This window comes from Pararge aegeria, chromosome 25 (genome assembly GCF_905163445.1).
Source record: "Pararge aegeria chromosome 25, ilParAegt1.1, whole genome shotgun sequence".
NCBI classification, from domain to species: Eukaryota; Metazoa; Arthropoda; class Insecta; order Lepidoptera; family Nymphalidae; genus Pararge; species Pararge aegeria.
The window spans coordinates 10,714,796-10,729,041 of record NC_053204.1 but is presented as its reverse complement, the minus strand read 5'-3'; the positions used below and the strand labels follow the sequence as shown (position 1 = coordinate 10,729,041).

General features: G+C 36.1%; 1 protein-coding gene across 3 annotated transcripts in view; it reads left to right on the top strand.

The window, feature by feature from the left end:
- LOC120634864 (hemicentin-1) overlaps positions 1 to 14,246 on the top strand; it is a 254,924-nt gene that overhangs the window by 175,237 nt on the left and 65,441 nt on the right. For all 3 annotated transcript variants that reach the window (XM_039905705.1, XM_039905706.1, XM_039905704.1), the window contains exon 5: positions 5,586 to 5,743. In XM_039905705.1, coding sequence (XP_039761639.1) covers positions 5,586 to 5,743 — 158 coding nt within the window. The remainder of the gene's footprint in view (positions 1 to 5,585; positions 5,744 to 14,246) is intronic.

Below are 14,246 nucleotides of genomic sequence, written 5' to 3'. Positions count from 1 at the left end.
CCTGAATGTTATAACGATTCAATTTGTTTTTGATTTGCTTCAGGTTTTTATTTTCAATTTCTTCTAGTAAAGGTCTAGGTAATTTATTTAAAACACTAGGCAGGAGGTACTCCCATACCCTCTTTTCATAAACATTATTAAATGTGGGTGTTCTAAACATAGGTAGGTAGGTTAAATGACGTAAGTTCATAGGTGTATCGGGTGGGCATTGATGGGAATGATCACTCGTAATCTATTTGTTTTAATTTTTATTCATCCGATTATTATAATTCTATTATGTATTTATAGTATGTATGTTTAAGTCCGACGACGACGCGAGGTACCTAATAACGTCAAACTTTAGGTTTTCCGGAAATCCATTATTTTGACCAAGCAGATGGCCAGGAGATAATAAATATATTTATTACATCTCCTGACGAGGGATACATTTACGTGTCCACCTGCAACAGGGATTAGGAGAAGTTAACACCCTCTTAATCGAATTTAGATCGAAAGGAAAACCAAGCTGGACATGGGACATGAGAACGTTTGACGTGTCGGACGCCGGTCAGATCAGTCTAGCCCTGCGATGACCATCCCGCCTTCCCAAGGTGGTCATTATCGGGAAATTCTATGTATGGGGACAAGAAAAAGCTTCTCATTTTTAAAATAGTAATTAGAAAGGATCATCAAAATTTGTTAAGTTTTAACCAAGCGGCATCTCGTCAATTTCGTCCCTGCAGCAAGATATATGGGAAGGTCAGACCCCTCGTCGTGTAAGTAATGGGCCAATCACCACATTCAATGGATTTGTGTGTGGCCCAAGTTACTAGCTCATCGCGGTTAGATAACAAATTAAACAATCAAAAAAAAAATACTGTTACGTACTAGGACTCGTCAATTTGGATACTAAGCTAAATAGCAGTACAGAGTCCTACCATGCCAAAAAAAAGGTTGTTGTTGTCCATAATGACAGCCGAAGTCACTATTTCACAGTATTAAAGTTTAATGTAACAATACTATAAAGCTAGTCAAATTGTATACGTTGTTTTGTTATACTTTTCTTTTTTTATGTGCTTTTTGTGGTGTGCCATAAAAGTATATTCATTAATTCATTTAAGCTACTAATGAAGGATGCCGTATGTATGACGAAGCTTGGCTTGGAGTTATTGCTCAAACGAGGATACGAAGGCATACCACGGGAGGAATGAATTAATGAATGAATACACTTTTATTGTACACCAAAGAAAAAAAGTAGTTACAGAGATATAAATACATATCAACATATATAACAGATGTATTACGGGATCTTCAGATTGCGGCGAAGGGTTCAACTGCCGTATTTGCGGCCGTAAATGTCGCTCGCGACACACAAAAAAGTGTCGCTTAGACAGTGTGTCTCAAGAGGTACAGGCCAATGTATATATGTGTAATATGTTTCGAGCAATTAAATATAACTTGCTTTAAATATGATGGAAAAATCTTAACGAAACCTGTACGCCTGAGAGTTCTCCATAATGTTATGAAAGACGTGTGAAGTCTACGAATCCGCACTTGATGAGCGTGGTGGGCAACGGCCTTAACCCTTTTACTATCAGCTCAAGAAGTGGGCTGGTCGTTTTCAACAAATAATTGTCATGAAGCAATTTGCAATTTCGAAAACGTAACGAAACGTTGGGAGTATGGATCTATTATAACTTTTAACACCGTAATATGTTAGCCCGCTACATCTTAGACTGCATCATTACTTACTACCAGGTGAGATTGCAGTCAAGGGTAACTTAAACTGGAATAAAAAAAAATTGTAACAACCAAAGGCTACAATTAATTCCCAAATATACCGCTGGATGGCATTAGTAGTTGTTGGTAGATTTTAAGATCACGCTATCAACAAATGTATAAGACCTTGCCTAACATTTCGTTTTTATCGGATCATAGAATCAGATATCGCATAGACGGCGCTTCGGCTCTCAGCTGAACACCCTCGATCCTATCTGATCGCCTGACTGCACCGCTCTCTCAGTACTTCTTTCTCTACCTTGTCAGGCGTACTCTCACTGTAACTGCTGTTTTCCTAAGTCTGAAGGCCTGCTAGCCCTACTACATGTTGATATATACGAACTTCCTTCAGTTCCTTGTAAGCAAGGAAAAAGCGCGATCTAAACATCGTGCAAAGCTGCCACTTCGGGAATACCTTGTAAAAAATCCTTCCACTTCTTTTTAAGGTATAATATATAATATATAATATATAATACATAATATATATAATATATAATATATATTATATATTATACCTTACCTACCTATAATAAACTTCACTCCTATTCCTTTGACACTGGTTTGACGTTTGGATTCGTTTCGAAGCAATATATTAATGGAACACTCTTATGACTTGTACCATCGTTTATTTCATAAGTATTAGACCCGTAGGCGCTTCAAGTAGACCTAACGTAAATAATAGCCTAGGCGTGTCAATTACTGGCTGATTGGCTTTGATTCCGTACGTGCTCGGAACTCAATACGGCGTAAGTTATTGCATATTCGTTACATCTCTCACTCTTCGACTCCTACTAGTCTGCGACTTCGTTCACATGTATTTTAGTGTGTGGATGACAGACTTCGTGTATTTATTTTATTTATATTTATATTTATGAAAAACCAGCAATTTATTGTAACAATATTCATGTTAAATTATACAGTGTTAGAATTAAAAATTATGTCTAGCGCCTAAACATTGCTCTTTACGAGTAGGTATAAACAAAAAGTGGATATAAACTAAAATTTATTATATACATATATTTTTTCATTGCAAACTGTAAAATGATGTTGAAAAAGAGCAATCTGCTGATTTTCTTGCCGGCTCTTCTCGGTGGAATCTGCCTTCCGAACAAGTGGTAGAGTCACTACAAACAGACTACTTGAAGTAAATAATTTTTAATTAAATAATTTTTAATTTGAATTTTTAATTTACAAAAATTAATTATAAAACCGAACCGTGGGAACCGTTTGCTTTTTTAGGATAAAAAGTAGCCTATGTACTGCCATCCGTCCATTCCGTCCATCCTTTGGCTAATTCTTTGCCAAAAACCAAGCTGATTGTTTGCTTAGTTAGGGCGTTAAGGAAGGACAGACAAACACACTTTCGCATTAATATCATTCTGGATTATGTACCAAATAAACCGGTATTTAAAACCAAATAACCACTGACACAACTTGTCATAAGCACTTGCGGCTAGGACAAGCCGGATATAATTTTAATTAATTATAGTGAACCGCATAATAAATTTAATTAGAATTAGAGTTGCAATCAGGTCCATAATCAATTTTATAAAATACTAGCTGACCCGCGCAACTTCGTCTGCACCTAGAAACTGATTGCAGCGCTATCTACCAGGTGGACCTGTTTTATTTCCAAACTATGTTATTCGGGGCCGTAGGTCACTGTATACCCGTCGCAACTTTTAAGCGATAAGTTCAATTTGAATATTTTAAAACTGAATTTGCAGGTATATAATCAAACTTAATATTTATTATACTTTATTTCTTTCGCATTTATAATATTAGTATTTAGTAGTTGTCCCATATGCCTCGACTTGCTGTTATCTGTGAAGAGTTATGTCTTTATCTCCGACAATATTTATCGGATCTTCATTAAAATTAGACAGAACATGCTTGATAGTATACACTTTCAAATAAAAAAAGAATTATAAAATTTGGTCGAAATTAAACGGAGCTATGAAGTAAAATTGATAAAAAACTTCATCTCATTTCCCGGAGGAAACTTATTGTTTATCGGGATAAAAAGTATTCTATATGTTGATCCGGTGTATCAGCTACCACTATCCCAAATTTTATTAAAATCCGTTCAGTAATTTTCACGTGATGCCCGGCCAGACAGACAGACATACAAAAATTAAATAAAATTCTGTTTTGGACTCAGTGTCGATTATGAAGCATCCCCCGGTCAAAATTTTCAAAATATATTAATTGTACAGAAATCTTCCAGTTACTGTAACTGGTTATTATAAGTATAGTAATAGATTAGGTATTTTACGCACAACCGATTTCATGTCATTTTAATATCGACAACCACCATGTTCTATTCATTATCTGGATTTTCCTGGAACCTAAATGTACTTGACAAAGAATTATGACATTTATTGCCAGGAAAAAACGTTCGAATTTGTTACACTAACCTTATTATTTTACTATCATCTCCATCGATACAATACGGAATACAATAAATAGAAAAATAATGATATTATATCCCCATCATGACCACACTGTTAATAAGCAATCGTCCAGAGAGGCTTTATTGGACTTTATGAGACAAATATTGCGAGTGAGCCCGCCAAATTAGGATTTTTATCGGCGATATTCCTTTTCGATAACGCTTGGTTTGTCGGTATTGTAACATATCTGGGGTCAATTCGTTTGTTTATTGACTTATACTATTGTTTACCTGTAGATAATCTAACTTAATACAAGTGTATTTATTACTGCAAAGTCTCATCTGAATGATTTGCGAACTTAGACTAGCTTGGCGGACTGGCGTTTTTAAGCGGTGATAGCGCAGTGGGTAGGACTTCGTCGACACTTTCGGGAGGCGCGTTGAGTTATTGGGGAATACTCATTACTAACCAAGCGTGAGGAATTGGTGGCCTCGGAGAGCAGATTAGGCCGTCAATTCCAGTTATTATCACTTACTTGTTATAATTGTCATTAAAGCCCACCAACCCTCATTAAAGCAACGTGGTGGGTAACGTGGGATTGGCAGGGCGTGTTAATAATATAAGTTGCTACAGCAGAATGCAATTTGAACCAATCTATCTAAAATTAGGTTCATCTCGAAAGCTTATAGCTTTGGTATAATTTTATTCATATTACTTAACAGTTTAACAAGTTCCATGCATTATTCATTGCGGCGTGAACACGGTTTCGTAATATCATAACACAAACAAAGCTGCAATGTAAATGAATTATGACGAATTGTTAAACTCGCTCGGTGTCTGTGAACTTACGCCAGTCTGCAGTCCTTAGGGCATATAGTATCGCTTTACACGCGGTGTAACAATGTCCTTTGTTACTAATCGATTACTTAATCAAGTTTTATACAATTACTGGGCAAGACTTTTTTATGCCAGCCGTTGTCAAGGTTATGGCAGGCAGCGACAGGTCTCGTTCTGCGAACAAGCTACGCCGCAGAACCACGACTAGATGGCATTTTGCTCACGAACGCCGCCTAACTCCTTGATGAGGACCTTCGGGCGATGTAGTTAACGACCACATTAATCATTATCACATCAACCCATTAACAGCCCAATACAGAGCACGGGTCTCCTCCCACAATGGGAAGAGGTTAAGGCGGTAATCCACCACGCTGGCCTAGTGCGGATTGGTGGACTCTTTGAGAACATTATGTAGAACTCTCAGGCATGCAGGTTTCCTCGCAATGTTTTCCTTCACCGTCGAAGCAAGTGATATTTTAATTATTTAAAACGCAAATAACTTAGAAATGGAGGTGCGTGCTGGGATTCCCATGAAAGAAGTCGAACTCCTGCCCAAATCGCTATCACCACATTAATACTGAACTGTTATTGTTGCAGTGCCACCAAACAAGATCTCCATCCAGGGCATGGGAGAGCACGCAACCCAGAGCACGCTGCTGACTCTGATGTGCACGGTGTCCGGAGCGAGGCCGGCTGCTACCATCGAGTGGTTTAACGGTACGCAGAAGCTGACGGCTGCTGACCAAAATATACACGTACGTACTGTAACAATAATATCATAGTAGTAGACCAGCTTTTTTGACAGATTCAACGTCAAAAATTTCTTTATTCAAATAAGCATACATGGCCCTTTTGATGCGAACATCATCATCATCATCACCATCACCGCCCATTACAGGGCCAGGTCTCCTCCCACAATGAGAAGAGGTAAAGGTATTGCGAATTGGTGTTTGAACGGGAGTCACGACGGGGTCAGCTAAGGTGATACAATAACAGTATATAACAATATATCAATAGGAAGGTTATCCTCCTAGCGGGTGATCGTGCTCGGAAACCGAAGTCCGACCGTTCATCTTTGGAATCATATGTGGTAAATTTTTGTTAACACTTCGTTAACGCGATGCAGGGTATTAGTGGTGCCATCTAGTTTGGTAATGCGGAGACCGCTACACTGTTATTTACACACCTTTGAGAACATTATGGAAAACTCTCAGGCATGCAGGTTTCCTCACGATGTTTTCCTTCACCGTTGAAACATGTGATATTTCAATTGCATATAACGCACATGACATAAAAAAGTTAGAGGTGCGTGCTGAGATTCGAACACAGTCCCACGAAAGTGAAGTCGAAGTCCTACCCACTGGGCTATTACCGCTTCCTATCGATACTTAATAGCATACATTAAAATATACATAACTTTGTAAATTTAGGGGTGCACACCAGGATCGAAGTGTGTCTCCCAAATGGGGCTGCAGCCAAAACCTGGAGCTAGGCCATTGAGTACACGCAATGATATCAAAGCCAACATATTGCCCTTCTCACCGAAGTAACCAAGCCGGGTACAGTCCAGCTCGTTAAATATTACCGACCCCTAACTAACTCACGTAGTCTTCATCGCCGCAAATTACGATCCGACTGTACTGGATGAAGTTTGCGGTCGACGCACACTGTGGTATCTAGAAGTCTATAACGTAGAGTAGAATTTGTAAGGTCGGGAATTGGGACTGATATACCATCGAACTGCGGATTGGCGCAGTGGGCAGTGACCCGTTTTCTGAGCCAAAGGCTGTGGGTTCGATTCCCACATCTGGAAAATGTTTGTGTGACTAACAAAAAATGTTTTCTGGGTCCGGGTGTCTGGTATCTATATATTATAAGTATTTATTTTGGACGGCCAATTGGCGCAGTTTGCAGCGATCCTGCTTTCTGAGGCCAAGGCCGTGGGTTCGATTCCAGTTGTGGGAAAATGTTTGCAAAACACAAAGAAACGATGGATAGATGCAGACGTTACTTTGCAGAATTCCATTATATATTATGAACATTAAGCTTAATTTTCTATACTGCGCGAAAAGTAGGTGAATCTGTAATTTGTAATTTCTTCAATCCTTGTACACCACACCAAACTGAACTTTGGCAATTTTTGTTCCGAAACCGCAACATCACATATTTGTTAATTCATTGTGAAGTCAACATTTCCTGAGGATGTACACATCTCATAACTTTTTTCTTCTTAATTCTTTGTTAAAAAAATATATTTTTTATGGTTTTATTATTTTCATTATCAGGATTTTATTATGACTATCATGTACCTATCTATTTGCATGGTTTAAAAGGTTCGGAACCGTGGCTTAAAAAGGTTTGGAACCCCTGGATTAGTGGTCTTAGGTCAGAGCTCACCCAGGGAGGTTGCAAACTCCATTTTGCACCTTAAACTTTCCCCTCATATTATTAACATAGCGTTGTTTTGTTAATAAAATCTAAACATCATGATATCGTATCAACCAATCACCGGCCCAGCACAGAGCACGGGTATCCTCCCACAATGAGAAACCTAAACATACGGAAATGAAAACCTCAGTGCGTAATGACCCCATGTGAGTTGCCAAACCACTATTCTCGTAATATAACTACTCCCCGGATATTGGTCCCGATATTATATTCATGCTTAGCAGTTACCAAAAATTACCCCCCATCTGACTCCCCACTCATAAATATATAAGGAATACTTGGTCATACAGTTTATATTAAACACAATAGTATAATAAATAACAAATAGACATATTTCCTTGTATATTTTATCCTGGGGAAAGGGCCTGGTGGCTTGAGACACAGGTTTTACCTAGTTCAAGCATCAGTCCCCACATAATATTATAGTAGGGATAGGGATAGGGATAGGGATGTGGAGAAATAAATAAATCATTCATTCGTTCATTTAATATACGCATCAGAAAAGTTTCGAGCGTGTTGATGGAATACAACCACATGAAGATGCCACCGCTCACGGTGTCTCGCTGTTCTGTAGAGCGGGGTAGGAGGAACAAGATCCGGTAGAAAAACCGATGAACAGACAATCTTTGACGGCTGACTGGCGCAGTGGGTAGCAACCCTGCTCTCTGAGTCCAAGACCGGAGTTCGGTTCCCACAACTGGAAAATGTTTGTGTGATAAACATGAATGTTTTTCAGTGCCTGGGTGTTTATCTGTATATTATTATGGTATTTGTGTGTATTATATTCATAAAGATATTCATCAGCTATCTTAGTACCCATAACACAAACTACGCTTACTTTGGGGCTAGATGGCGATGTGTGTATTTTCGTAGTATATTTATTTATTTTACTATTTATATTGCGTCTGTGTTAACTATTTAGTTTCGTCTGTGTCATCGATTTGTCACTCATGGCTCCATGATCCACCGAATCTAAAGGTTTGAGCTGGTACTTAGCAGAGTACCTACAGCACCTACTCCACGCTTATTCGGACTTGTTGGGTTGCAAAGGCGGCCTTATCACTGAAAGTGTTCTTATAAAGGCAACCTATAACAAATAACAAATAGACATATTTATTACAAGTTAGCAGTAGTAACTTATCTATAGTTAAATTCAATTAATTATATAATTAATATATTTGGTAAATAGCATACGTTGATATATGTATGTAGTATATGGTGTTTTTTTTTTAATTTGGTTTCCGTGGAATTGAGAATATATTTTTTTTTTGTTTTTTTTTTTATCAACCATACCATTTACATTAAATAAATAAAAAAAAAATTAAGTTGGAATCATTTGATGTTATGTCGTAATAAACATAGGAAAGATAATGTTTTGATGCCTGGATCATTTGTATACATTGTATACTTCACACGCGGTTGAGAATGTTATAGAGAAAACATGCAGGTTTCCTCTCGATGTTTTCATTCAGCTCTAAAGCAAGTGATATTTAAATTGCTTAAATAAAAAACGCGCATAACTCCGAAAAGTCGGCGATGCGTTCCGGGGACCGAACTTGGTCTACCCATCAACGCTTACTTGTATTCCACTAAACAAAAAATATTTTTAACAGAAAACCCCAATACTAGCACAAGACTTCGTCATCTGTAGCCAAATATACTGACAGAATCAGTAACACCTGGCATAACTAGATCACGCTTCCTTATTCCAGAGTATCCTCAAAACCCCCTAAAACGGGGCAAATATGTACCTTTCACTGAAACATTCAAATTAAAATAATTTGGAAAAGTTAAACTTCCTAATTAATATAGAAACTTAGTACAAATCAGCCATTACATCGCAGGTTTTAGTCAAAGAGTTAATGAATTATTTATACTAAGTGTTTAAACATTATCCATTACAATATTGCCATTTTCCTGGAAAAATCGCTGTACACACGCTTTATTGCATTTGTTGCTCTATTTTCTGTTACTTTGAAAGGTGCGCAATGGAATATTATAGAGTTGATGAAAACGGGCGAGAAAATGTAATTCATTGACATTTGTTATTTATTTATCATTATTTTATTGTTTATTCAAATTGATTCTTTGTTTCCTGTAACCTTACATGCGTTTTGGATGCCACACATTCCACTAATATCTAATTGGGGATTAATTACCAGGTTAGCCTGCTACCATCTTAGACTGAATCATCACTTACTGCCAGGTGAGATTGCAGAAAAAGACTAACTTGTTTTGGACTAAAAAACACTTTATAATTACTACTCACACATTAATACACAATATACAATATTTCTTAAAATAGTTAAAAATATAGTAAACAGCAGGTATAGAGCAAGTGAGATAGAAGGTACAATTTTATGGCTAACTGTCACTACATAGCTATCTCTTTCGTTCAAACTTCGTTCAAACCATGGCATATAACACATGACGTCATGACAAGGCGATATTTACATTATTTGAAGCTGTGATAGCCTTGTGGGTGGAGCTTCAGCTATATTTTCAGCGGAACCGAGATCGAAGCCTTAATGTAACTTTTTCATGTGCATTTTTAATTCCATACATTTAAAATATAAGTTATTCTAATGGTAAAGGGAAGCATCGGCACATACTCCAAGGTGCGTGAAATTTATTAATCTGCTTGGTCAGCGTGAACAACTATGCCCGTTTCTATTCTCAGAGAAGACTCGTTCACTGTAGTGGGCCGGTAATTTGTTTATGATGATGAATGATAATTCTTACAGTAGTAAAAAAATAGATCTAATATTAATTGTTTTCTATTTTTTCTTCATGAACCTTTGAGTATATTTTGATTTAACTAGTGTGCATTAACTGCTTGAAACAAATCGTGCACTCGCTCCTAGCCTATTACTTTAAATCGTGAAACTTTCGGGAATGAGACAAACGCATTTGAAATAATTAATTTAGGGTCCCTTCGGCCCCTTTTGTTGAATATTCCTAAGAGCTACGGAACCGTGAAATTTAATTTGGATCGATTAATTAATTAAGAGCAAACTCTGGCACTTTTCCTTTTTGCAATTAGATGATATCCTTTATTTTTTTTCTGTGCCTTTTATTTTTTTCAATAATATTCAGCGGGAATAGGGTTTTTTAACTTTTACAAGACCAGACCCTAATACTAGGGTATATAACTATTTCGGTTGGAATGGTGGTTTCACTTATACGAGACCATAGTCTTATAGAAGGTACCAGGGGTATATAACTAAACTGCCGTCCTATAGCCGTCCTAAAAAAGTGTCGTTAAATACAAAAACCAAGTTTCTAGATATGATCGAAAAAGCGCGAAAATATAAAGAAACGATGCCATTTGATAACTTATAAACATATACAAAACTAAAACTATGAAAATGTAGAGCTAACAGAACACTTTCAAATAACGCTATTTCAAAGTTTCTAGGGTAAATAATAATGAAAGCAGGAGATTATTGGTTTTTTAGTCTAGAATTTTTCTGATAACAACTTGTATGTACATAACTTTAATATCGTTAGATTACCCTTTAAGACGTTTTTGGCTTCGATAGCATTTAATTGTTTTAGCTTTTTACGAAACATTAAAGATAATATAAAAATATAAACTATAATGAATCTAGAGACTTCTAAAATTGTAAAGGTTAGGTTATGATTCTTAAAATTCTTAAAAACATTACTGTTAAATGCGGCTCTTGTTATTTAAACACATTGTAGTCTAGACAATAGAAACAGGTAGGTTTACAGTAGTGTTTTTTGGGGAGTAAAGCTAAACTAAAATGTGGCATATTGCAGATGATTCAACGAAACCGACGTTTAAGGTCAGCAATTGATTATAAAAATTTGAGGCTTTTTAATAAAAGGGACGGTAACTACAACAATTGAAGGAGCAATTAAAATCCGAAAGTAAAGTCTTTTATTTTGGTGTAAATGACGGTAGCAATACTTTAACTATTTTCAAAACTTTTGCCGTTTAAAAGGACATTCAAGAACTTTAAAAAATACAGTTTTATATTGTTAAACAACAGTAAAAATCTACTTTTTATAACAAACTAAAATACAGACTTACCATATCCAAAAATACAATATTTCGTACTCGTAATAGGAACATTAAGAGAATAGTCTATGAATTGGTATCAAAAACCTAATATCGCATTAATTAAATGTGTTAAGTTCTGTTTTCTGTTCTGTTCTGTTCTATTCTTTTCAGTTCTGTTCAATTCTATTCTATTATGTTCGGTTCTGTTCCATTCTATTATATTTTATTCTATGTTGTTATTTTATATTCTATTCTATTCTGTACAGTTCTATTCTATTATAGTGTGTGTGTGTGTATATATAGTGGACATAAACAGTCGACTTACAAGAAATGGTCATAAATTAGTGTCATCTGCATATCGTCTGCGTAAGGTACAGGGATCATTTGTGGGATTGAGTATACGCTTTTATAATATGATTCCTAAGGTGATTTTGGACCTGCCAATGCACAAGTTTAAAGAATTTGTTAAAACACATTTATTAGAGCGAGGTTACTATACAATTGATGAATTTTTTAATGACAAGGTTGCTTGGAAGCATCCGGCTCCGCTTTCAGCTCTCACAAGATAGAAAAATGAATGTTAAAATACAAAATGTAAATTGTTGATGTTGGAAAAGAGCAACTGCTGAGTTTCTTGCCGGCTTCTTCTCGGTAGAAACTGCCTTCCGAACCGGTGGTAGAATCACTACAAACAGACAGACTTGACGTTTCAAAAGTGCTTATATTAGGCCTACTTGAAATAAATGAATTTTGAATTTTGAATTTGAATTTTGAATTTTATTCTGTTTTATTCCATACTGTTTTCCTGTTCATTTCTTTTCTGTTCTACTATGTTCTATTATTCTGTTCTGATTTTAAAAATTATATTATTTCTGCTTTGTCAAGCAATCCAGACAGATTTTTGGATTATAAATTTTAGTTTTCTTTTGTTATTTTTTCTTTTGTTTAACTTTTTGTATTTTTATTAAAGTTTGTAGTTTTAATATCGGTAATTTTGTAGTAAATGCTTTAAGCGACTAGTCACACTGTGAACAAGCTGTTGGTGTTCCTTTAATAAATGAATAAATAAAATAAATATATAGCTAATGACAAAATATATAACATTATTTTCGGTTATGTTTGTTTGTACGCTTTAATACGGAAAAAAATTAAAAAAAAAAAGTGAGGCTCCATTCATTCCGTGCTCCGCAAACAAAATAAGTAACATCGAACATTACAACATTACAATACCAATGAGTGTGCGGAGAGAAAATATTGAAAAATAAACTTTAACAATCGGACCGGAGAAAACCAAGAAATCAAGTAAAAAGGAAATCCAGACAATAAAGTGAGAGTTCGCAGCGCAAAAGCGGAAAATATAAAATTTCCTGCGCCAAGGAACGAAGTGTGACGTTTCATTTGTGAACATTATTGAATTTGACTTATTGAAGCGGACTGCGGTGCGGCCAGTTGGACAGAGGAGCATGGAGACGCCATTCTTATCAAAATTTACTATGCTATTATTAAAAATTACTTAACGATAAAAAAGCTTGAGTGTGAATTGCTCTAACTTCATAGCTTAATAGCAATTTACTGTGCGATGGTGATAACAAAAAAAAATACCCGGCTAAGTGGGCTCTTCTTAGACTAGGGCGCGTTTTGAACCCTCTTAGCTTTTAGTTTTAAGTTGGCCAACGAAGTTATCACCATCCCCTTACAATTATGTAAACATATATCTATCAACGCTTCATAAGTGCTTGTGATAGGCATACATGAATAAATAAATTTTGAATTTGAATTTGAAAAACTCGAGCCCTGACAGTTAATTTATATATCTATCTATTATACGGAGTTCATAACGGACAAAGATGGAATTATATATATATAATTCCATCTTTGTCCGTAACTACTGAACCGATTTTATCTTTTTTTTTAATTTTGTATCCCTACTGAAGAGATAGGTCAGTGTATATCTCAATTTATAATTGGGATATGATTTTATTGCAAATTATATGTTTATTGTCTCACATTGAGTCACAATTATCTGTTAGTTCGATAATATTTTAAGTTGTAGTTAGTTCAGTGGATTGACGAAGTATCCAATGGATGGCGCTATTAATATAATTATATAAATGTGTTAGTGTGTGCTAACTAAGCAATTAATCAACTTGCTTGTAGGCTGCTAGGAAAACCTAACGGTTCTCACTGGATTTGTAGAAGGCCGTTATAGATGCGATCGAATTTCGCGGGCAACAGGTAGTATATAAATTTACTTTTTTTTATTATATAGTAGTATGATGATGATGATTACCAATATTTTTGTAACACTAAGCAACTCCACCCCACTATGTTCTTCATATTGAAACAGCTTTTACTCTTCCTAAGTCTACTGTCTGTGGCCTAGCAACAATAACCCTTTTAACTTTACCACTTACTTACTCACTTTAGTGAATTTAATATTTTCCACGTTGAGAGTGCGCTCCAAGTTATTTTTATTATTTACGTGACGTCACTTAGACTTTCTACTTGATAGCGGTGATGGACTTCACTTAAGGAAGGCCGAGTTCGAATCCCAGCATGCACCTCAAGAAAACAAACTCTTTGAGCGGTGATAGGTTATATTCCGGCTTCACTTTCGGGTTCAAACCCCGAAACGCACCTCTTACTTTTCTAAGTTATGTATAACGGTAAAAGGTTAATAAGGTATAATCGGTCTAGACGGCCGATTGGCGCAGTGGGCAGCGACCCTGCTTTCTGATTCCAAGGCCGTGGGTTCGATTCCCACAACTGGAAAATGTTTGTGT